At 46.3% G+C, this 25,621-nt stretch overlaps 1 protein-coding gene across 2 annotated transcripts in view; it reads left to right on the top strand.

Annotated features, from left to right (window-relative positions):
• Positions 1 to 22,329, top strand: part of MYOCD (myocardin) — a gene marked incomplete at both ends in the record, with an annotated part of 89,922 nt that extends 67,593 nt beyond the window's left edge. The window contains 7 exons of one of the 2 annotated variants that reach the window (XM_082678320.1): positions 2,718 to 2,962; positions 4,625 to 4,778; positions 11,885 to 12,823; positions 14,918 to 15,061; positions 16,317 to 16,445; positions 19,366 to 19,423; positions 21,755 to 22,329. In XM_082678320.1, the coding sequence (XP_082534446.1) occupies positions 2,718 to 2,962; positions 4,625 to 4,778; positions 11,885 to 12,823; positions 14,918 to 15,061; positions 16,317 to 16,445; positions 19,366 to 19,423; positions 21,755 to 22,329 (2,244 nt within the window). The remainder of the gene's footprint in view (positions 1 to 2,717; positions 2,963 to 4,624; positions 4,779 to 11,884; positions 12,824 to 14,917; positions 15,062 to 16,316; positions 16,446 to 19,365; positions 19,424 to 21,754) is intronic. The other variant, XM_082678321.1, reaches the window with a different exon arrangement.
• Between the last annotated feature and the right edge of the window lie 3,292 nt (positions 22,330 to 25,621).

Here is a 25,621-nt window from a genome sequence, read left to right as displayed (position 1 = left end):
TATGCAGTGTTCGGAATGGGCACATCCGTGGAGACAGTAAGCACGTTCGTGGTTTCCAAGGGAAGCGGGGGATGGGGAGTGACCGCTTAATGGGGATGGAGTGACTTTTCGAGGTGACGAACATGTCCTGTAGCTGCGTAGCAGTGATGGTCACACCACATCGTAAACGTGCTAAATGCCACTGGATTGAAAACGGTGACTGGGGATTTCTGTGTTCCTTGTATTTTACCGCAATACAGAAGGAGAGTCCCCTTCCCCAGGTGGCCACAGCCCCCCATCAGGGCCAGTAGCCTCGGGAGCAGACCTGGGGCTGGATGTCCGTCTCCCTCCCCCCTCAGCAGAGTCTGCAGCAGTGTGACCGTTACGGGGCAGCCTCGAGTGTCATGTGAGACATGCAGAGGAGAGACCTCACTGTGGGTTAGGAAAGGCTTCCCAGGTGAGCCAGGGTTTGAGCCAGCCTCGAAGGATGAGCCGACGTCAGACAGTAAGCAGCGGAGGGAGTCCCAGATGGCAGAAAATGACAAGGAGAAGAGTCAGGAGGGGTAGGCCATTGGAGAGGAGTATGTTTAGGCAGCTTGGTGATGGTCTCCTTTGCAGGCTGCAGTTTGGACTTCAGTGTGCCGTGCGGGATGGACAAACTGAGTGCAGGTGGCTTGGGGGGCGTGCTGCGTGCCCGGCGCAGTATGTGCGCGAATTCGAGGCAGAAGGCCTTTAGGAAGTCGTGCCCTCTCTAGCTGCAGGCCCCACCACTCCCTCTTGCCTCACACTAACTTGCTTTATACATTCATGCCCAGGTCTTAAACCACTGGATTTGGGATCCAGGTCTGCTTTAGAAAGATGACTGTGCTCCCCTTCTATCGGCCATGCAGTTCTGGAAAGAAAACAAAAGCAAACCCACAGCCTTAGTATCCTCTGGTGTCAAAAATATGAAACTGTACAGTTCCAGGGATTCGGAGTTCCATGGGTTCAGCGGCCTTTGCCCCTCACTATCCAGAGAAAATGGTCCGATTTTCGTACCTTCTAAAATGTTCAGAGTCCCTATGTTAAGGCGACAGATAGAGAAAATGCCTTAGTCCCTGACTTAATTGCTAGACCCAGGGCTGCAGCTCCCCCAGACAAGCAAGTTCTAGGAGTGGGAGCGGAGGCTGCACCGGAGCAAAGCAGGGCAGAGCTGACTGTAGGAGCCCTGCGGAAACTCTCCCAAGTGCAGAAGACTGATTCATTACCTGGAGCGCTAACCGATGAATGAGCAGGGAGGAGAGCCCCCAGCCCACGGGAATACTTGAGTTCATTGTTCATTGGTCTCCAAGAAGAAGCCTCCCTGAGAAAACACACAAAAAAGGCTTCGGTGGAGGGATGCGCTGAGTCAGAGAAAACTTTTGTGGTTAAAACGGGGAAGCTGCCCGGTCACAACATGCCCGCCAGCTATTCAGGAGCGCCCTCTTCTGGACACTGCTGGTACCACACCTTCCCTCCCACTTGTCCCCAGATCCTCAAAAGACTCTACCATCACCATATCTATGTTCCTTTCAATCTTCTGTAATAAAGTCAGGGTTTGGAAATGTATGTTTTTTAACCGATTCCAGTATGGATCTATTGCTTTCCAATCTATGGAGGCTTTTGGATTTTAGGAGTGGGTTATAAATATAATCACACTGTCCTTTGAAATCTGTTATTATTTCAACAGTATGTTTCACCATCCTTCCATTGTACTGAGATCGAAAGTAGAGAATGTTTTTCCCAACTTGCAAGTGAGGTAATTGAAATGTCATGTAGTTGGATGATTGTACCATGTTCAAAAATGTGTCTTCACTTCCGAGCCTGTGTCCTTAACTTTTTTCAAGGGTCCAAATCGTGCTCCATGATGGGTAACTTCTGGAGAGGTCCCAGTGGGTGACTAACCCTTCCTGTAGTCAATAAAGAATCTTTAGTTCAGAGGATGTCACTTCCTGATCTTATATCAGTGTTTGATGGGAAGGGGAATTGATCTTACGTGTGAGGTAACAAAGGTCCACATTCTGGATTTTCAGAGGCAAGCTGAACTTCATCTGAGTTTACGTCATTAATAAGTCAGCGTACTAAGGGCTTCACTAAAGGTGATTACATGCATACAGATGAAAGAGCTTTCTTCTGAATCCATCCCAAGAGCAGAATATCTCCTTCGTTAGGCCGTCAGGTGGTTTTAGGTTAAGAAGTTGTCCTCGGGCTTCCCTGGTGGCGCAGTGGTTGAGAGTCCGCCTGCCGATGCAGGGGACATGGGTTCGTGCCCCGGTCCGGGAAGATCCCACATGCCGCGGAGCGGCTGGGCCCGTGAGCCATGGCCGCCGAGCCTGCGCGTCCGGAGCCTGTGCTCCACAGTGGGGGAAGCCACAACAGTGAGAGGCCCGCGTACCACAAAAAAAAAAAAAAAAAAAAAAAGGTGTCCTCATGAAACACAAGTGTACCTCTCCCTCTCCTCCGGGAAGGAAATTCTCCTGGAGCCACTTCTAAGGCTCACCCCGCCTCAGGAGTGTCCTTCCTTTGCGATGCCTTTGCAGTGGATCTGTCCGTTAGGTACCTTAACGTCCAGGATCTCTTTGTGCATCCTGCCTTTGCTGTATTGTGTGTCGGGGGTTCAGGAACATCCATCCCATGAAACCTCCTAGAGATAATTCATGATGCCAAGCCATTCCCATCCATCACTTAAAGCACATGCCGTTTCTCCATCCGCTTTGCAGTCCAAGTCCTTGAGCGACAGTAAGAACCGCCACAAAAAGCCCAAGGACCCCAAGCCAAAGGTGAAGAAGCTCAAATATCACCAGTACATCCCCCCGGACCAGAAGGCCGAGAAGTCCCCTCCGCCCATGGATTCCGCCTACGCCCGGCTGCTCCAGCAGCAGCAGCTGTTCTTGCAGCTGCAGATCCTCAGTCAGCAGCAACAGCACTGCTTCAGCTACCCCGGGCTCCACCAAGCTCAGCTCAAGTAAGTCAGGCAAGCCCAGGCTGGCGCCTGGGGGCAGACGCTGCTGGTGGCTTCTCCGGCCGAGGCCCCCGGGCCAGCCCCTGGGGACCCAGCGAGTCCTGCGCTGCACCGCATCCTGGTCGGGTGTGTTTAGAGTATGACGTTCAGAAACCACGCTCACTTTTTCAGGGACGGAAGGCCGGGATGAAGCAGGTACATCAGTGCCCCTGATAAGAGGCCTCTTTGGGGAAAGTATTAGCGCTAGAGAACGGAGGGGAGGAGCCATCTAAGAATGTAACGCTGGAATTGGGAGCTAATCCAATACTGATTACGTTTCAGGAATTGGCTCAGGGCTGAGTGACTGGGTGACAGCCCCAAAGATTGACTCCTGAGCCCAGTGTGTGATCTCACAGTTAGGTCACCTTGTAAAGGGTCTTTCCCCTCAACCATGAAGTTGGGATGTAGGTTCCCCCACCTGCCTCTGTTCAGCCTCGGGTCATGCTGGTGATCGTGCCACGTGCTGTACGCGATCAAGCTTCGTGCGCACGCTCCTTCCTCCCCAGGACAGGGCATCTGCTAAATCACAGATGGACGGGCCTCTCCCGTGGCCACAGTCTCCACCACTCCCTCTTGTCTCCCCAAAACTAGCTTGAGGGGTGCTTGCCACTTGCCATCTGGCCCACTCTGGTTCTTCCTCACCCTGCCACTTCTACTGATTTATTATTACGTTGCACTGATTATTATTGCTGATGTATTTATTATTACACGCCTGATCCTTCTGGGCAATTAGCTTGTGATCCAGTCTAATTGCAAGCCACCCCCTAAGGGTTCTGGTCACCCAGTTTTCCCCACACTGCCAAGCAACTCTCTGACACCAGCTGGGTGTTCTACAATTCAACTCAATTCCGATGCTCTCTCCCCGGAGATCGTGTCAGATCCCGCAGGTTGAGGGCTCAGTCCCACAAGACTGTCCCTTCCCCCTTCGGACACCAATCACAAGTCCAAGTTGTCACCTGTGCTTCTGACAGACCAGCTACAGATGGGAGGTTCCAACAGTCCCCTCCTTGGGTTCGATTAATTTGCTAGAGTGGCTCAGGGAACTCAGACAAACATTTTACTTACTAGGTAACCGGTTTATTGGAAAAGCATGTAACTCCCCATGGGAACAGCCAGATGGACGAGACGCTTGGAGCAGGGTACATGGGAGGCAGGCAGAGCATCTATGGCTCCTCCAGGTGCACCAGCATCCCCAAGTCTCCACATGCTACCCAACCCGGAAGCTCTCCAAACCCCATCCTTTTGGGTTTTTATAGAGACGTCATTACATAGGCACGGTTGATTAGATCATTGGCCATTGCCGATCAGTTCAACCTCCAGCCCTCTGTCCTCCCCAGCGGTCGGGAGCGAGACTAAAAGTTCCAACCCTCTAATCACATGATTGGTTCTCCAGGCCACCACCCTCCATCCTTAGGTGGCTTCCAAGAGTCACCTCATTAGGATAACAAAAGACAGCTCTGCGCTCTCATGACTTAGGAAATCCCAAGGGTTTTAGGAGCTAGGCCAGAAACCAGGATGAAGACCAAATATATATTTCCTATTCTAAATCACAGTATCGCACCCCCAGATGTATAGCTGACTGTATTTGATGATATTTTAAGTGCCTCTTTTCTGTTTGTTTTTCAGGGAACCAAATGAGCAGGTGGTCAGAAATCCAAACCCTCCTTTAGCACCGCTGAGCAATACCCCTTTGTCTCCTGCCAAAAACAGTTTTTCTGGACAAACTGGTGTCTCTTCTCTCAAGCCAGGCCCGCTCCCATCCAACCTAGATGATCTGAAGGTATACGGTTTGACATGATTTTCTTTCTTTCTTTCTTTTTTTAACAAATATATATATTTTTTTAACCACTGTGGTTGGATACCCAATAGAACAGGAGACTGGGGGCTCCCAGCTCAGCTCTTCTCTTAATGTTTCTGCCTCTCACATTCCTCCTTTGCAATGAGTCATTGTAAGAGTCAAATAGAATCGTATACGTGCTAGCCCTTAGCGCAGAGGGCGGCTTTGAGATTGATACAAGTTTCCGATGGCCAACTTCACGATGAACTTTTACCAGTCTCTTGAAATAAGAAAAACAAGAGCCACGTCAAGAGCTTTTCATGAATCTAACTGCGTTCAATATATCTGACCAGTCTTTATCTGAAGTATTTATTTCCCCACAATGTTTTCAATGTCAAAACGTCCTTTCCATCGGGAAATGATGGCAGCAGTGGATAGAAGTTGAGTGTTTCTGGTGTTTTATTTCTTTTTCTTCCATCAAGATGCTATTAAATACGGAGAATAGTCCTTACTCAACGAGGTAAAACGTTGGGAACCCTATGTCGATAATACAATTTAAGACCAGGTGCTGTTCTATTATGAAATCCCCAGTTCTGAGAACTTCTGCCCTGAAGTGTAGCAGCAGCTTGTTAAGGGATACACGTGCGCTAGCAGTTGACTCTGGATCACACTCATGGATCTCTGTTCACTGAAAGGACGCTGGCCTTTTGAGTTGAACCTGGTGTGTTTCAGAGCAGTCCTCAGGATCGCCAGATTTGTCTGTCTGGTGTTTACAAAAGGACAGAAAAGGATGGAGGCAGGGCCCTTCTGGGTCTCCAATGCGTGGGCACACCTCCCTCTAATGCCTACTGCAGCTCCATGATTGCACCTCTTTACCTAGTTTCCACCCCACCGATTACTCTTCTCCCCAAGAGGATCTTATCATTTTTCCCCCAAAACACTAAATTCCTAAAGGCCCCCGTGGTCCTCACTGGGCCAGTCCTATGGCCCTTCCCCAGCCCTCAGTCCTCCTTGGTCATCCTTCTTCCCATGCTCAGCCCTCAGTCATTCTCTCCTTTGGGGGAAAAGTAGGCTTGGGACTCTTTCAAATTAGAGGAAGTTCAGTGGCCACCAAATGTCAACACTGGTAGATAAAATGTATCTTGGGCTTTGATATCCAAGGTTTCTCTATTCCTTACACTTGGAATAAAAATGCTTGGGTTTCGTCGAGTTTGTTTCAGTTTGGCAGCTGTAAACCTAGAGGAGGACGTCAGGTGTATGATGATGCTCTGCAGAGCGGTGGCCCCTCACCCTCCACACCCCCGCAGATCATCAGCCCATAGAGACAGAAGTAGCTCCTCTCACCTGGAAGACTTTATGCTAAGTGAAGTAAACCAGACACAAAGGGACAAATATTGTGTGCATCCACTTCTGTGAGGTCCCTGGAGTCCTCAAATTCATAGAGGCAGAAAGTAGAATGTTAGTTCCCAGGGGAGAGGGGAATAAAGTGTGAGTGTTTCATGAGTACAGAGGTTCAATTTGAGATGATGAAAAAGTTCTGGAGATGGGTGGTGGTGATATTTGCACAACATCGTGAATGTACTTAATGCCACTGAACTGTACCCTTACACATTATTAAATGGTAACTTTCATGTCATATGTCTTCTACAAAGATTTTTTTTTTTAAGTAGTCTATCTCCGGATGGGAGCTCAGATCACGTAGGACTGGAGATGTCTTGGCCCCAAAGAAAACATAGTCCAGCTATGATGTGCCTATCAGAGCCCCTAGAGGTGGTTTCCTTGGCGTGCACATGCGCAGAATCATTGGCTCGTTATAGTTACAGTAATTAACAGAGGTATAAGGAGATGGTGGTGGTGACAGTGGGAACTACCATTTTTTGAGTATAAACTATCGGTCGGCCAGCTTTCAGAGGTTTGCTTTAGAATTGAGTTTGGGAGTGTTCCTTCCTCTGCAATTTTTCGGCATAGTTTCAGAAGGAGAGGGGTTAACTCGTCTCTAAATGTTTGATGGAATTCACCTGTGAAGCCACCTGGTCCTGGTCTTTTGTTTGTTGGGAGTTTTTAAATCACAGTTTCAATTTCAGTACTTGTGATTGGTCTGTTCATATTGTCTATTTCTTCCTGGTTCAGTCTTGGGAGATTGTACCTTTCTGAGAATTTGTCCACTTCTTCCAGGTTGTCCATTTTATTGGCATAGTAGTCTCTTAGGATCCTTTGTATTTCTGTGGTGTCCACTGTTTACTTCTTTTTCGTTTCTAATTTTATTGATTTGAGCCCTCTCCCTTTTTTTTCTTGATGAGTCTGGCTAAAAGTTTATCAGTTTTGTTTACTTTGAGATTTGGTTTAATTTTTGCCCCACAAGATAAGTTTTAAATGTAAACATAATAAATCAGGATCTTAAAGAGGTTAAGTGAAATGCAAGTTAACCAGCTTCTACGTGACAAAACTGGGGCTTGAACTCAAGTGACTGATATCAAAGGCTTTGCTATTGTCATTCTTGAGAGTGGAAAGGGGGCGGGGGGTAGACGGGAGAAACCTGAACTGGGCTTGACTACTGGGTGTATGGGGAGAGGTGTCACCTGGGAGAGTTACAGCAGTAGCAGAAATTGGGAGGGTAGACTGAGGAGATGGTTTCAAGGTATGTTGGCAAGTTCATTCAGTTTAGAAAAGTTGAGCACAAGTACCAGGAGGACAACCAAGAGAAAAAGTCTAGGCAGTTTCCATCAGTTAGACGTATATTAGCCTCGCTCAGCTCACCTGTGCTGTCAGGGATAGGAACAGAAATCTTGGAATCGTTTGTATAGTGAGGAGGGTTGGAAGTAGAGCAGCAAGTGAGATAGAAGGAGAACAAAATGGAAAGAGTGGGAGGGAAGGATGGAGAAGGCGGAAAGGAAGGAGAGAAGAGGAATAAAGGAGGTGAATGATGGAAACATTTAGGGAAAGGAAGAAATCAGAGGACTTAATGAAGGTAACCCTCAAAAAAAGTAATCAGAAAGGTAAGGCAATGAAGGTGATGTTTTCCAGAAAAATGCTTATGTTTTGCTTCATAGAAGTAAAAGGGGAAGGGCTTCCCTGGTGGCGCAGTGGTTGAGAGTCCGCCTGCCGATGCTGGGGACACGGGTTCGTGCCCCGGTCCGGGAAGATCCCACATGCCGCGGAGCGGCTGGGCCCGTGAGCCATGGCCGCTGAGCCTGCGCGTCTGGAGCCTGTGCTCCGCAACGGGAGAGGCCACAACAGTGAGAGGTCCGCGTACCACAAAAAAAAAAAGAAAGAAAGAAAAAAAAAGAAGTGAAAGGGGAAAGGCACTGAGAAAAAAATTTGATTTCTCATTAAAAAGTTCTAAGTGGAAATTTGACAGTATATGGATTTTTTTGTATCCTGCTTCTAACAAACTGGAGAGTCAGAGAACCAGAGAGCATGGGGGGTCGGGGGAGGAGAGAGAAAGTAAATGGGAAGTTTAAAAAATTGGGAAAATATTTGATGGATATTAAGAAATAATTATTCATCTTTTTAGGTGTGATAATGATCTTATGTCTATATTTTTTAAGTACTTACTTTTTAGACAAAGATACCAAAATATTTACAGATTAAAATGTATAACTTGCTTCCACATAATTCAGGAAATGTAGGGGAAAAAGTAGTTTGGGGTGTAAATCAAACAAGATTGGCGTATAAATGAAACAAATGCGGGCTGATAATCGTCAGAGCTGGTTAATGGGTTTGTGGGTTCGCTACACTTTTCTATTTACTTTTGTGTATGTTTGAAATTTTTCGTAATAAATGGTTTAAAGTTTTATCAACGATTAAAACCCCAGGGAGGGACTTCCCTGGTGGTCCAGTGGTTAAGACTCTGTGCTTCAAATGCAGGGAGTGCGGGTTCGATCCCTGGTCGGGGAATTAGAATCCCACATGCTGCATGACACAGCCAAAAAATTAATTAATTAAAAAAATAAAACACCAGGGAATGTAAGAAAGAGGTTTATACAAATCTTTGTCCCAGGCAAGCCTACACAGCATAATATTCTGAAACTTATAGCAAACTGGACTGAACAAGTATTCATTTTATTTTAGAATATGAGCTGCATTATTTAATAATGTTGTTTAAATTATTCAGTGCCAGAGCAGATTCTAAAAATAAACGTAGAGCTCATTAATTTTAAGTAACTCTAAATTAAAACATTAATGAGCTGCCATCTTGCACTTTTTCAAACCAGCAAATCTAAAAGAAAATGGTAAAACAATGCTAGCCAGGCTGGGGGGCCGAGAGCGTATTTTATTGCTTGTGGTACGGTAAGTTATTCAAATCCTTTTTGAGATAACTTTTAAAATAACTCTTAATGTAATATATATTCACTATTGAAACATGATAGCGTATAAAAAAGTGAAGAGTATTTTTTTTTTGGTTGCACATCATGTGGAATCTTAGTTCCCCGGCCAGGGATCGAACCTGCGCCCCCTGCAGTGGAAGGCGCAGTTTTAACCACTGGACCAGCAGGGAAGTCCCAAGTATTTTAAAAGACAATTAACTCACAGATTCTGTATCGTTCTAGACTTAAAATATGCATGAACGTGTTTGGTTTTAAAATAATTATTTTAAAATAATTATGTGAGCGTATACTTCGGGCATGCTCTTTTATTTTATTTATCATGGACTTTTTCATAACGTTTAATATTCAATAAGATTTTTCTTTTTAATACTGGCATATCATTTCTCCACCTCGTTGACATCCCTCTATTGGACTTTTAACTTGCTTCCAAATTTTTGCTATTAAAAATATAATTTGTGGGCTTCCCTGGTGGCGCAGTGGTTGAGAGTCCTCCTGCCGAGGACTCTCTGCCGGGTTCGTGCCCCGGTCCGGGAAGATCCCACATGCCACGGAGCGGCTGGGCCCGTGAGCCATGGCCGCTGGGGCTGCGCGTCTGGAGCCTGTGCTCCGCAACGGGAGAGGCCACAACAGTGAGAGGCCCGCGTACCGCAAAAAAAAATATATATATATAGATATAAAATTTGTACACACATTTATTAATTTCTCTAATTATCTCCCCAGGCTAAATACATGGGAGTGGAACTTCTAAACCAAAATATATAACTATTTTTAAGAACTCTTGATCCATATGGCCCCATTCCTGTCCTGAACATTTGTGCCAATCTATTCCCAGAGGTAGCGTGTTAGGGCAGCACTTCTCAAGCCTGAATGTGCCCAGTGAACCACCTGGGGCTCGTGGTGAAACGCAGATTCTGATTTGATAGGTGTGGGGAGGGGCCTGAGATTCTGCATTTCTCCCATAAGCTCCAGATGCTGTCTGATGCTGCTGGTCCAAAGACCACACTTGGAATAGCAAGGTATTAAAAAGCTTTTTTTTCTTAACATTTTTATTCAATTATTTTTCTGCTCCTTCACTGACACAGTGTTATTATTCATTTCTTTGTCGATTTGATGAATACAAAGCTAGGTACATACTTATTTTATTTGCATTTCTTGGAACACTAATGATGGTACACATATGTTATTGGCCATTTTTCTTTTAATTTTATCTTTTGTTTGTGAAGGATTGGATCATGTCCATTACCCAGTTTTATACTGGGTGTCAGTCTTTTTCTTTTGATACATTGAGCTTACGAACACTTTATTACTTGCCCTGCAATTATTGTTTTAATGAGATGACTGTTTGCATTTGCATTTTCTTCCAGTATTTTTGACTTATAGTTTTCAATTTTTGTGGTCAATATTTTTATTATTACTTTCTTTGCTTTGAGGCTTGAAAGATCTTTCCTTGCAAAGTATCAGAAGAATATTTCCCTATAGATTTCTGGCTGTTTTATGGAATTATTGACATTTAGGTATTTAATATATTTCCCATTTTAATTACAAAAGTAATATGCTGATGTGGGCTATTTTGGAAATACAGATAAGGAGAACGATTGTTAACATTTTAGCATATTTTTATCTAGACATTTTCATCTTGCAAGCATAGGTTTAAGTATATATATATATATATATATATACACACATACACATGTTTATATAATTCTTATAGAAATAGAATCAAGCAATTCAAACATTTCTCACTTAATCATATACCATAAATAATTACTCATTATTCTATATCAACAAATAGCATCAGTTTTAATGGATCTAAAGTGTTCTATCATGTCTGTCATATTTTTACATATCTGTGATTTATGAACACATGGAATTATTTCAACCCTGCAATTTTATATAATATATATATATTATATAAAATTGCAGGGTTGAAATAATTCCATGTGAATCAACGTAATAATAATAGCAAACACACTGCACTAACAATTTGTGGGGCACTACTCCAAGCCCTTTACAAATTTTAGGCCATTTTAATCCTCACAAAAATGTATAAGGGAGGTACTGTCAGACCCATTTTACAGAAAGATCACTGAGCTGGGAAGAGGCAGGGCCAGGATTTGAATGATGGTCTCATCTCCGCACACACTTCTCTCAGTATATGACTGTTACCAAGCCAGTCAGTAAAATTAGGACATTGATGGTGAGGCAGAACTGCAAGGCTGAGAACCTGGTCCTGAGACCAGTAGCATCTGCATCCTCTGGGAACTTGCTAGAAACCCAGATTCTCAGCCCCCAACTCAGACCTGCTGAATCAGGAACCCCGGGCTGGGGCCCAGCTGTGCTGTAATGCTCTTGCCAGTGGTGGCAAAGAGGTGGTGGACAGGGCACTCAACTAGGATGCAGAGGTCCTGGGGCGTCAGCCTGCTTTGATGTTGTGGGTTGAGGGTTGATGTCCAAACCCAGGCAGGTATCAGTTTTCTCACCTGTAAAGTGGGGACAAGGACCCAGATGGGGGTTGGAGAGCAGTAGACCAGATAACCGCCGTGGTTCATTTGAGCTGGACATTTCTATAATCTGGACCCGTGAAAACATGGTGTATGCCAGTATTTTCAAATCAGTAAAATTGTGCAAAACCGTCGAACATCTGGTGTAGGGGAGGAAATCGGAAACAAGGAAGGGGACATTATAAAATCCCATTCGTGATGTCTTAAAGTTTCTGTAACAATAAATACATTTTTAAAAGATTGTCATTAAGCAGCACTAACGACGGCCTGGTTTCTTTAGGTCTCTGAGTTAAGACAGCAGCTTCGAATACGAGGTTTGCCGGTGTCCGGCACCAAGACGGCCCTCATGGACCGGCTTCGGCCCTTCCAGGACTGTTCTGGGAACCCTGTGCCCAACTTCGGTGACATAACGACTGTCACTTTTCCCGTGACACCCAGCAACGCGCTGCCCAATTACCAGTCCTCCCCGTCCACCGGCGCCTTGTCCAACGGCTTCTACCACTTCGGCAGCACGAGCTCCAGCCCCCCAATCTCGCCCGCCTCTTCGGACCTGTCGGTGGCGGGGTCCCTGCCGGACACCTTCAACGATGCCTCCCCGTCCTTTGGCCTGCATCCGTCCCCAGTCCACGCGTGCCCCGAGGAAAGCCTCATGGGCAGTCTCAATGGGGGTTCCATCCCTCCCGAGCTGGACGGACTGGACTCCGAGAAGGACAAGATGCTGGTGGAGAAGCAGAAGGTGATCAACGAGCTCACCTGGAAACTCCAGCAAGAACAGAGGCAGGTGGAGGAGCTGAGGCTGCAGCTGCAGAAGCACAAGAGGAGCAACTGTCCCGAGAAGAAGCTGCTGCCTTTCCCGGCCGCCCCCATCAAGCAGGAAGACGCCACCTCCAGCTGTCCGTTCGCGTCCCCGCAAATAGCTGTGAAAAGACAGAGCGCCTGCTCCGAGGGCCAGCCGCCGGCTCGTGAAGATGCTCAGCTCCTGCCCCTCGGGAACGCTCACTGTGCGGAGCCCTCGGGTCAAACCAGCGTACTTTCTTCCACATTCCTCAGCCCGCAGTGCTCCCCGCAGCATTCGCCCCTCGGGGCTGTGAAAAGCCCGCAGCACATCAGTTTGCCCCCCTCGCCAAACAACCATTACTTCCTACCCGCATCTTCGGGCGCCCAAGGAGAAGAGCACAGGGTCTCCTCACCTGTCGGCAGCCAGGTGTGTACTGCACAGGTAAGAACTCCTGGCCCCATGCCTGGTGAACCCGTCTTCCTGGAAGCGGGACGTGGACGTGCAGCTGCTACAGAGCTGACGTTGGAACTTTTCACGGGGAGGGTTCGCCACAAACCCAGTAGCAGCTGCCCGACGCCACGATGCACAAGCCTTTACAGTAGAGCGAACTCACTTCTGAGACTGGCGTGGCTTGTTCTGGAAAGGGCTAGATCATAAGTGGTTTTGGCTTTGTGGGATGTACAGTCTCTGTCACAGCTCCTCAGCCCTACGCCTGGATCATGAAAGCAGCCATAGACAACTGGTAAACGAATGCACGTGGCTGTGTTCCAGTGAAACTTTATTTACAAAAACAAGCCAGGGGCTGGATTTGGCTCGTGGGGCTGTTCCCAGGACCCCTTGGTATCTAGCCTTACCATAGGCCAAACCAACTCATCAAGAGGGCCAAAGAGGGAGTTACCATGGCCATGTCATGGTCTGCACGGTGCAGATCTTTACCTACGGTGTGCCAGGCTCTGTTCTAGTCTCTGGGGATTAGTGCTGAGCTGGCCAAACAAAATCCCTATTCTCATGGGGAGACAGATAGTAAACAAAAGGTATAAGTAAGTGTTTAACACATTAGAAGATGATACATTTTACAGAAAAAAGGCAGAGAAGGGAGATTAGGAGTTTGGAAGTTTACAACTTTAAAGGGAAGGGCCCGGGACATTTGAAGGAGGTAAAGGAGAAAACCTTGTAAATACTTGAGGCAAAGGCATTGCAGGTGAAGAAGGAGCAGCAAGTGCAAGGGCCCTGTGGTAGGAGCACGTGTGGAATGTTCAAGGACCAGAAAGAAACCAGTGTGTTTGGTGCAGAGGGAGAGTAGGGATGGCTTAGAACAGTGACCCGTTCAAAGACTAGACCAAGGTGACCATCCAGGACTTTCCTTTTATCCATGAAAACAAAGAATTATTAGGAAAGTCTCTTTGAGAAAGACAGTTACGTTATCAAAAGGTTCTGGAATCCATGTTATTAGAAAGGGAATAGGAAAAACACTTACATTAATTGGATGCCTGCCGTGTACCGGGTAATAAGAGCCATGTACATGAGTCATCTCATTCATTGTCACAACAACCTTACGAGTTCCAATTTATCACTCTTTGCTATTGAGGAAAATAAGGCCCAGGGAGGAGAAGCCAGTTGCCCAGCGTCGCAGGAACCTAGGTTTATCAGACTCTAAAATGCATGCCCTTTTCCCACTGAATATTCTCTACCCTGGGAGTATGAGGCGTGGCCATAGGTAAGGCGAATGCATTTTTATGAACCCACCAGAACAACACATTCACGTGAATGGTGCTCAGACCTCAGTCAGCACTCTGAGAGGAGCTGAAACTCACACGGATTACCATCCTCATTGACAACAGGTATTGAGCGCCTCATGGCCTAGGCAACAAAGGTGAAAATAGCTCTTGAAATATACAGCTGTGGACCAGAAGGGGCTCAATTGAAGGATATCGATACTCTCAAGAAGAACTACCATTTGTACAGTCATTGATGGTTTACAAAGCACTCTTTGTAAAGACATGAATGATTCCATAATAAAAAAAAAAATTAAAAGGTAAAGAGCAATATCGGATAACATCACTGATGGGCACTTTTGACATTAAATGCCGCCCAGAGCATGGCAGTGGGTGTTGACCATGAAGTGCTAGAAAAGTCTGGAAGGCTTTGCAGAGGGGTTGAACTTGAGAAGTGGAGTTGGAGAAGGAGGGTCAGGAAAGATCATTCCATGTGAAGAAACACAGGGAGGGCGTATGTCCAGGGCCCGGAGGGATTAGTAGAATTTAAGCTCGCAGAGGGAAATCGTACTCGACTGTGGAGTGTCTTGAAGACTTATCCTGGTTAGATGTGGAGACCCTACGATGTAGATGTGTGGAAACCATGGAAAGTTTGTGAACAGGAAATGATACGTCCAAAGCCAGATCTGAGACTTTGGTGATAGAATTCAGGGAGGTTTGGAAAGATGAGATACCAGGGCAGGGACTAGTTGTCTCAGCAAAGGTTACCCTCAGATATGCTGCTGGTGGCCATTTAATTTGTCCTTCTTCCTTTCTACAGAACTCAGGGGCACGTGAGGGCCATCCTTCAAGCTTCTCTCCCCAGCCTTCCAGCCTTCACCCCTCTTTCTCTGGAGCCCAGGCAGACAGCAGTCATGGTGCCGGGGGCAACTCTTGTCCCAAAAGCCCAGGTGTACAGCAAAAGGTAGGCACCTGGGAAGAGGTTTAAACTGGGGGATTGGCTTTGCCTCTTCTCTCTCTGTGGCCCCTGTTCTCTAAATGTTGAGGTTCAAAGGCAGAAAGAAATTACATTTTGGATAGAAACAAGTCCACTTGAAAAGGACAGAAATGGATGTACAGATAAAAGTGAGGGTATTCCAAGGCACTGTTTCCAGGGTTCATCCCAGAAATCATGCCAACTAACACGGCCTTGGTATGTTTGCGAAACATCATGGCAAACAGACCTGGTTCAGTGAAGTTCAAGATTGGAGTCAGGGCTCATGGGAAAAAAATGTGGAGAAAGAAGTAGTGGGTCCTCGGAAAGGACTGGAGAGATGCAGAAAGTTGGAATCACGGTGCAAAAGGGAAGAGATGTTACGTGTCAGCAGGTGGGACAATCGGGGATATAAAAGATGCGGGACACAGGGAATTCAAGGAGCAGTGGGAAGATGGTAAAAAGGAGACAAATGGGCTTCCCTGGTGGCACAGTGGTTGAGAGTCCACCTGCCGATGCAGGGGATGCGGGTTCGTGCCCCGGTCCGGGAAGATCCCACATGCCGCGGAGCGGCTGGGCCCGTGAGCCATGGCCACTGAGCCTGCGCGTCCGGAGCCTGTGCTCCGCAACGGGAGAGGCCACAACAGTGAGAGGCCCACGTACCAGGAAAAAAAAAAAAAAAAAAGGAGACAAACGTGAGACGGCCATGACACAAAAGTGCTGCAGGCCCCAGGGCAGGGCATCCTGAGGGGACAGAGACCCTGAAAGGTCCCGGGCACTGCACAGAATGCTCTCACAATCCCCAAGGCTGGCTCATGAAGAGATACCCTGGCAACACCTGCCTGCAACTGTCTGCTTATACATCCACTTGGGAATGAAACGGGGTGGGAGATAAATCACTCTGGAAATTCCTGGGTTGGTGGAGCTCTTCATGTCTGATTGGATGGACCCTTTGCTTTATTTTCTTTTCTCATCTCACTTTCTCCCAACAGCCAGGGTGTACCTTAGAGGGGGGGAAATGAATTTTCGAGGTTCCCATCCTGAGACGCCTCCAGCTTTGAGTCCATAGTGATGTGTACCATTGTTAATATGTATCTGTGGTATATATGTAACATAAATTTAAGCCCCAGCTTTTGTTTTGCCTTAAGTCAATGTTTGCAGAATTTAGCCTGTAGTTTCTAAAACAGAAGCTGTACCATTTCCGACGCATGGATTGATTGTCTTTCTCTGCGTTTTACTCACCCAGATGGCTGGTTTACACTCTTCTGATAAGTCAGGGCCAAAGTTTTCACTTCCATCCCCAACTTTTTCTAAGTCAACTTCAGCAGTTTCAGAGATAAGCCAGCCTCCATCCTATGAAGATGCAGTAAAGCAGGTAAGCACATGATCTGGTCTTTACGGAAGAGTAGGCTGACTCAGTGGACGTGTTTTTACATGATGCGGCCTCACGCGTGGAGATTCTGTTGTTGAGCGTGTCTGTCACCTCCCTGCTGGAATGAGCAAAATGTCTAGATGCTCACTGTGGGGATGTGTTGTGTGTGTACAGATGCTGCCTGAGGCAGAGAGAGAAGAGGTTGGCTGGACGCCCAGATGCCTGGGCTTCGTGCCAGCTGCCTCTCCCACTACCGTTGGGCAAGTATTCAACTTCTCTTACATAAAATGGGGATGATATCTACTGCATAAGGATTTCAGATGATGCAGCATTTATCACATGGTCCAGACATGGGATAGGTACTCAAATATATGAGAGGAATTGCTGGGCCAGTCGTTTCTAAGTTTCTTCCTAGCTTCAAAATTCAGTGATCCTAGTAAGATATGAATGGTTGTAGAAGCTGGGTAATCGTGGAGGTTTGTTGTAGCCTCCACTTCCATTTATGTTTGGAAAATTTTCAACTAATAAGTAAAAAAAAAAAAAAAAAGAAAGAAAAAACCAGCAATGCGTGATCTTATATTTCAAATGGCCTGAATGTGGATAAGGTATCACGTGGCCCTCCGTGTGTGCTCAACCCAGAAAATACCATCTCCATCGGTGGCTGCCCCCTGGTATCCTGCAGAGCAAAGTCAGCCTGCAGTTAGATTTCATTTAGATGAGAGAGTGTTTTAAATATCGGGAAATTTTATGCAGAACATAGGCTTTCCCATTTCTGAAAAAGAATCAGAGAACTGGCAACCCGGAGGCACATCTCTGCCAGACAACCATTGCCTGAAACAAAGTATCGTCGCCTCCTTGGACCAGAACATGTGTTCTAGCCTCTACCCCTCTCTCTCTCTTGCTCTGTGTTTGGCTCATTTTCATTACCTGCCAGACCTTGTAGGCATTTAATGCAAATGATTCGTTCTCTAAGCAGTGCTCTCACCCACGTTGATCATTGATGCCTGTGTTTATTGGGACCCAGCTCTCAGAAGAGTGAGATCAAATTATGCCTCTGTTCTCCCCATTCCTGTCCCCTGGTATCTGTAAACATCAACACATCCTTCTTGGTTTCAAAAGAAAAAAAAAAAAGGCCAGGCAAAGTGGACTTCCGTAAACGGACTCTGCTTCACAACTCAGATGAGCCAGAGGGGAAGGTGTAGTCCCTACAAACGTTGATAGGTTCCACAAGCTATCACAATGAGGAACCACGTTCTTGGGTCACATCCTCAGCAACCAAATGGGTGGCAGAGCTGAGTCACCTCATTTCTTATTTTGTTTATTTGGGTTCTCTCTCTTTTCTTCTTGGTGAGTCTGGCCAGAGGTTTGTCAATTTTGTTTACCCTTCCAAAGAACCAGCCTTTGGTTTTATTGATTTTTTTCCTATTGTTCTTTAATTCTTCCTTCCTTCTGCTGACTTTAGGTTTTGTTTGTTCTTTTTCCAGTTCTTTTAGGTGGTAAGTTGAGAATTTTCTTGTTTTTTTGAGGAAGGCACGTATCACTATGAATTTCCCTCTAAGAACTGCTTTTGCGGCATCCCATAGGTTTTGTACGGTTGTGTTTTCACTGTCAATTGTCTCTGGATATTTTTAAATGTCCTCTTCGATTTCATCGCTGACCCACTGGTTTTTTTAGTAGCAGGTAGTTTAGCCTCCATGTAAGCATTTTTTTCTCATTTCTTTTTCTGTGGTTGATTTCTAGTTTCATGCCATTGTGATCAGAAGCGATGCTTGAACTAACTTCTGTCCTCTTAAATTTGTTGAGGCTTGTTTTGTGTCCTACCCAAGTCACTTCAAAGTGATAAAAAAATGGCCATACTATATATGTGTTAAGGTGCCCATCTCCTGGGATGGAAGCTTCTCAAACAACTGAATTCACTCTGAAGAACTCTGGGCTGGGGAGCATTCTGCCTCCTTTTCCCCTTCTTTTGTTGTAATAGATTGTTTTATTCAGTAGTTTTCCTGTCTAGAATTCATACTGAGCTTTAATCACACATGGTTCAAAAACCTTTAGTCAGTGACACCCATATTCGTGGCCGCATTATTCACAAAGGCCAAAAGGTGGAAGCATCCTAAGTTGGTTGAATGGATGAATGCATAAACCATTGATGGAGGTATGGATAAACCAAATACATATTCTGTACATGCAATGAATATTACTCAGCATTCACAAGGAAGGAGACTCTGACATACGATACATACAGCGTGGATGCACCTCGAAGACATTATGCTAAGTGAAATAATCTAGCTGTAAAGGGAAAAATGCTGTATCAATCCACTTATCCGAGGTACTCAGAGTTGTCAAATTCAGAGGGACAGGGCTTCCCTGGTGGCGCAGTGGTTGAGAGTCCGCCTGCCGATGCAGGGGACATGGGTTCGTACCCCGGTCCGGGAAGATCCCACATGCCGCGGAGCGGCTGGGCCCGTGAGCCATGGCCGCTGAGCCTGCGCTTCTGGAGCCTGTGCTCCACAGCGGGAGAGGCCACAACAGTGAGAGGCCCGCGTACCAAAAAAAAAAAAAAAAAAAAAAAAAATTCAGAGGGACAGAAAATAGAACGGTGGGTGCCAGGGGCTGGGGGAGGGTGCAATGGAGAGTTAGTGTTTAATGGGGACAGAGTTTCAGTTTTGCAAGATGAAAAAAGTTCTGGAGCTGGACAGTGGTGACGGTGGCACAACAATGTAAATGAACTTAATGCACTTGAACTGCACACTCTGAAATGGTTGAGATGGTAAATTTTATGTTGTGTGTATTTTACCACAATTAAAAAAAAACAGACCCTAGCCAGACCTACTTCAAAAGCCTGTTGTGCTGCTTCTAATGATTTCCTACAGAAGCGGTTGCCATTTTTTAACTTCTCTGTTCTCCTTTGGTTACTTTGCAATAGCAAATGACCCAGAGTCAGCAGATGGACGAACTCCTGGATGTCCTCATTGAAAGTGGAGGTAAGACATCAGGATGCCCTGCACCTGCATGTACTCTGGGGAGCAAACCTTAGGATCAAGGTCAGATGCTCATTGTAAGCTGGACCAAAAAGTCGTCTCAGGGTTGAGTGTCACTTCCTCTCAGCCTCCCGTCCACATTTGAAGCAGAGATAATGTGAATAGAAGGCATAGATGATGATTCCTCACTGCCTCTGTCTCGTTGTCCTCAGAAAAATTTTCATCAGTCATTTTAACAGTTTTCATCTTTCAGCTCAGTCCGTGTTTCCCTAAATGTTTTCTCCTGCTACACCACTTGTCCCTACTGTTCTAATCCCAACGTCCCCCTCTTGTTAATTATAAGAAGAAGAAAGCAGAAAAGGCAAGTTTTGTGCTACCTACTCAAAATGAAATTTAATTGGTAATCTCCCACTGATGGCCCATTCATGTTCACATGGCATTCAAGTAAAAAATGGTCAGTGTGTTCTTTTTGCCTCCTTTTAAGTCATTCATTTATTTCTTTTTTAAAAATTATATAGTATGTGCCTAAAATTTGAAACCACACAAATGAGTAGGATCATGTAAGGAGAACGTGTGCATAGAAAGAAAAGACTCCAGATCTGAGCCCTTAAGTAACGACATTTAAAGTTTCAGGGAGAAAAGTGGCCAGGCATCATACTAGGTTCAATACTGTACCAGGCACAATCTCCACCTTTAGGGGGTTTGCGGTCTGGTAGGGGAGATGGGGAAAAAGCAAGTAAACAGGCAATTCTTCCATTGTAACAAGAGGGAAAAAGGAAAAGATGGACACAGGGGTATGTATCGTTGTAAGTTTTGTAATGGAAAGATGAGTGGGTTCCTATCAGACACCCTTATATTTTTAATGAAGTATGTTGGCAAGGTCTGCAAAGAGTCGGGGTGCAAGAGGGGAGCACGGGAGGTTCCAGGAAAGAAGAACAGTGATGAATTGATCACAAGTGAATTGAGTTTTCTGGAGAAACACAGTAGGATCCCTAGGCAGTATTAAGTGCCCCTCGTAGGCTTGACATCATGAAGTTAAAGAGGAACCGGGCAGCTTCATTGTGTAATTTTTCTCTTGAACGTCCAGCCGATCCAGGGCAGGCTCAGAGAAAACAGATGATAAGATTCATCCAGATGCGGGCTTTTGCCAAGGGAGTATGGTGATGGGAGAAAAGGACAAGGGGATTAAGGATATTTATGAGAGAGTAATTACAGTGGTGGCTCAGGAGTATAGACGGGACAAGAAGTAAAAACCAGAAGGGGCTGATGGATGGTGATAAAACAGCAGAGTTGGTAGGTTGGGGTGACCCCAGCTGGCTGAGAAGTTGTTGTCGTGGGATCCTTATGAGGGGAGCTAGAGGAATAGGAGGAGGTGGACAGAGAGTTGGCAATATTGATTGAAATCGAGCTTTCAGGGGGATGCAGTGTTTGGGGACAACAAAGTCCAGGCTGTGTCCGGCAGAATGGGAATGGCGGAATCAGCTGGGTTGGAGGGATGGAGTGTCAAGGAACGGAGAGGCCAGCTGGACAACGGGTCACTTCTGGGGATGCTGAAGGCACAGAGGATAGCAAGAGTTGAAGTGGGAGGAAAACAATGAACCGGAAGTAGAGTTTTCAGTGGATGAAGAGGAGGGGCCAGGAGACTGGGGGGCGGGGGCGGGGCCAAGGAGAGCAGCATGACCCTCGAATCCACTGAGGAGGGCTTCCCTGGTGGCGCAGTGGTTGGGAGTGCGCCTGCCGATGCAGGGGATGCGGGTTCGTGCCCCGGTCCTGGAAGATCCCACGTGCCGCGGAGCGGCTGGGCCCGTGAGCCATGGCCGCTGAGCCTGCGCGTCCGGAGCCTGTGCTCCGCATCGGGAGAGGCCACAACAGTGAGAGGCCCACGTACCGCAAAAAAAAAAAAAAAAAAGAAAGAAACCACTGAGGAGTTAATAAGAATGAGGGGGAGTGACAATCAGAACGTGGCAATGAGAAAGGACCTGATGACCCATCTTCTGGCTCTGCAACAAAGGAACCCCCAGTGAGGGTGTAACGGAGGATGTAGTGTCCTCAGGGGACAGCCAGGTGTCAGTGAAGAAGCAGGTAAAAGAACCTGCTTTGAGCAATCAATAATCACAGAGTGGAATTTCCAGCAGGAGAGGGTTTGGGTAGAGACCCAAGGGAAGAACTGAGGATATACAGAGCAGTTTGGGGATCAGACTGGGTGATGAGCAGTGACCCGAGAAGCATGGCCATCTCCTGTGTCTACACGTAAGTCATTCATTCCAGAGATTCATGCACGTGTCATGCTCGAGCGGAAGTGCTTGAACAATTCCCATTGTGTTTTACCAACAGAAATGCCAGCTGACGCCAGAGAGGATCATTCATGTCTTCAAAAAGTCCCAAAGATACCTGGGTCTTCTCGAAGCCCCACTGCTGCCCTCCCCTCCAAGCCCCCGGCTTCCTTTGAACCAGCCTCTGCAGGAGGCCAGCTCTCCTTCGATCACTACGGCGCCGACAGCAACGAGCACCTTGAAGTCTTATTAAATTCCCAGAGCCCCTTGGGGAAGGTGGGCGACGTCGCCCTTCTGAAAATCGGGAGCGAGGAACCCCCTTTCGATGGGATGATGGATGGATTCTCCGGGAAGGCTGCGGAAGACCTCTTCAACGCGCACGAGATCCTGCCGGGCCCCCTCTCCCCCATGCAGACTCAGTATTCACCCTCTTCCGTGGACAGCAGTGGGCTGCCCTTAAGCTTCACGGAATCTCCTTGGGAAAGTATGGAGTGGCTGGACATCACGCCACCCAGCTCCACCCCGAGCTTCAGCTCCCTCTCCACCGGCGGCCCCAGCATCTTCAACATCGATTTCCTGGATGTCACGGATCTCAATTTGAATTCCCCCATGGACCTCCACTTACAGCAGTGGTAGATGCCTGACGCAGCGTGCTACGGAAGACCAGTAGGAACCCGGTGGGGGAGAGCACACAACCGTAAATACTTACATTATCCAAAAGAAGGAGGAGGGGGGTGGAGGAGGGGAAGGAGAAGCCGGAGAGAATTAAAAAGAAGCAATGGAGACTTCTGTGACAACGAACAAGAGCAAATCGGAGTCTTCTCTATATAGATAGATAATGTAATATTTACCAGCCTTCAGTGACGGCTCATGATTTCAGCAGTGCACTCAAAAATATGCTTTTTCAGACCAAGAATGCCAAAAAAAAAAAAAAATTCTTCCACTGCCTTTTCAAACACCAGTCTTTTTTCTAGCCCGTACTTTTTCTCAGGCATCGTTGGGGCATAATCTCACTTTGTAAGCTTTTCTCATGAATTTATTACACATACCGTGGAAAGAAGATGTAAGCTCTCTAGGGAGCACAGGGAAGCCAGTCCATCAGAGGTGATGGAGGACGTACCCATGACGGAAGCTGCTTCCTGTCTGTCCGTCACCTGGCTTTCAAAATAGAAGTCAGGCCCAGTGTCAGGTTCTTAAGGCAGAACAGAGGGACAGGACCAATCCATTCCCAGGGGAGTGAAATGAACTCAGCGTCCCTCAGCCACAAAGCTGCCCCGTTGCGGTGGCCCCAATTCTATCCCACAACCGACCCACCTTTGGCCTCAAGAACCCCACCTAGAATTTCCCTCCTTCTCAACCAGTAGCCGAATCATTCCCACTGTCTCCGTGGTGATAAGCGTTGTGAAACAGGTGAGAACCCTAAAGCAAGAAGAAAAGCAAAACCTTCTGCCGTAGACAGTTCTCCAGCACAACCCCCTTTAGTGTCGAAGACTAGAGAGGACCATGTAGGCAGAGCAGAAGGACCTCCCTAGCCTCAGGAAGCCGTATCAGAGATCATTCAGACAGGACTAGAGAACATCGTTTCACGTGTCCTGGAAATAAATACCGTGGGTTACTATAACAGGGCGATGATAGAAGTCAGGCTGCTTTTCTTGTTTTCTTACTGGTGGGAGGTGGTCCACCTCTGCTTACCTTTCTCCCGCTCTGCTTTTCTTTCAAGATATCAGTCCTTTCTTGCTCCTCTGTTGGAGATCTTTCCTTTTCTGCCCCACTATCGGGAGAAGAGAACTTCTGCCTTCTAACCAGCTGTCATACCCCTAATAAAGCCATATGTTAAAAAGCTAAAAAATCGAGGTTCTCCTGGAGAACTCATTCTCCGTATGTGTAATCTGCTACAAAAGGAAGTCAAAAGAATGCCCTCAGGAAGAAACCAATGACTCGGCCCATTAGTCACAAAGCTGTCTCTACCCTCATTTGATTAATAGCAATCCCTGATCTGGGTTGCTCTGGGGAAATCGGAAATCATTATATAGTAAAGATAAATACAAATCATAGTTACAAGGAGAGAGTATTTCAGGTCTGTGTTTCTGAAAGAAAACACAATTGCACGTTGAAAAGGATGGAAGGAGAAAAGACGACGGTCTCGTGTGCATTCCTCATTACCTCTTGTGCTTTCGCTGGGAACTGAAAAACTTAACTTGCAGGATCGTCTCCCTAAGGCTCACTGTGGTTCCAGCTCACCGTTTCGTAGTGTTGCATGCTGTAGAAAGTAGCTATCGCTGTTTTTATTTTTTATTGAAATCACTAAGGCACTGTTTTCTTCGTTTGTTTAAAAAAAAAAAAAATTGTTCACTGTGCACTTATGGAGAAAATAACCAAACATGTTGTGATTTTAGAAGTTCTCTTTTTGAAAAAAAACCAAAGATTTAGAAGTCATTCCATTGTTAACTTGTAAACGTGTGTGAACACAGAGTGTTTTTGGTGACTGCTACTCTGAGAGCTGCCAGATCTTATTGGGGGGTGAGGAGGGAAGGAGAGGGATGTACACACACACACACACACACACGCATGCATGTGTGTATAGATATATACATATGTATATGTATGTGTGTCTATAGGTGTGTGTGTATATATGTATCCATATATACACATACATATGTACATATACATACACATATGTGTATGTGTGTGTATCTTCAAGGCAGTGTTAGAGTTCTATACCAAAAGCCTTTAAGCCTCCATCTGCTGTGAAATGATCTTGCCGTTTCTCACTGCGAGTTCCTGATTAATCACCCAGATTACACGTTGCCTCTCTGTTTATGACTCATGGCTCCAACCCAATGACTCACAGCCACCTGCTTACCATGAACAAGCGCGTCTTGACTGTGATGTGAAAAGACGGAAGAGCATCACCGTTGGTCGCTGGAAAGGGTACTGCCGTCTCTCACGGGAGAGCACCAGTGGAAGATGACAGTTGTTTTACATTCCTCCATCTGCGTTGTGCTTTAAAAGAGCCACACGGTACACTTTGCTTTTATCAGAACCAAACATCCAGAGGGGAAGATTGCCAGTCTCTTCTTTGACAATGAAGCTATGGAGAAGAAAACCTTCGTGACACATTCCTCACGTTTGTGTGTTCCTCAGACGTTGAAGTTGTATTCAGATCTTGATAAAGCTCGCTGGTCCGTCCATTTCTCCTATGCCACGTTGTGTGATTTTTTTTAATGTTATTTTTGTCCCCCTTCCTTTGGAAAACAATCGCACAGCAATCTCTGAGACTCTGGTCTGAGTGTCAATTATTTTTTCCTTTGGGTATTTCTGTCTGAAGTGCTAGACTTGGTTAGGAGGCCCCTATCTTTGTAAGACTGTGCATTTTCATTGGGATATTTTTAGGATATTATCAGGCACTGACATATACGCCTCACAGTGAAGATACTCGCAACTACAGACCAACACACAACCCGGAGCAGCCTCCTGGATTGTTGTTTTTAACCTCCTCCCACAGTCTTCACCCGCCATATTCACTGTCTCTTCGTAGATCAGATATGATATTTGCAAGATAAAACTGAGGATAATTGGGAGGAGGTTGAGGATTTTTTTTTTTTTAAGTTCTTTTAAACTCTTAGTTGTGTCTCCTTTTCTGGTGACAAATTGAGCATGACTAAAAGATGTACTGAGACTTAGGAAGATGGCCATGGTCAAGGTTAGCTTGAAACTAGCCACATGTAGTTCTCTTAAGACCCCTGGGACCCCCCGTGGTAAAGCAGACCTGCAGACATTTGCAGCTTTTCCCAACGCTGGTGCAGTAGGTTCACGCTTATCCAGTGGAGTCAGGAAATTGCTTTGTGCAAATGATTTCATTAAGCCAGTGCTCATTAGAAGCTCTGCTGCTAACAGCGTTACTGAGATGACACACACTCTACTATAA

This window comes from Grampus griseus (assembly GCF_964374135.1).
Source record: "Grampus griseus genome assembly, chromosome: 20".
In the NCBI taxonomy this organism is placed as follows: domain Eukaryota; kingdom Metazoa; phylum Chordata; class Mammalia; order Artiodactyla; family Delphinidae; genus Grampus; species Grampus griseus.
The sequence above is the reverse complement of the archived record's forward strand: the minus strand, read 5'-3'. Positions and strand labels throughout refer to the sequence as shown.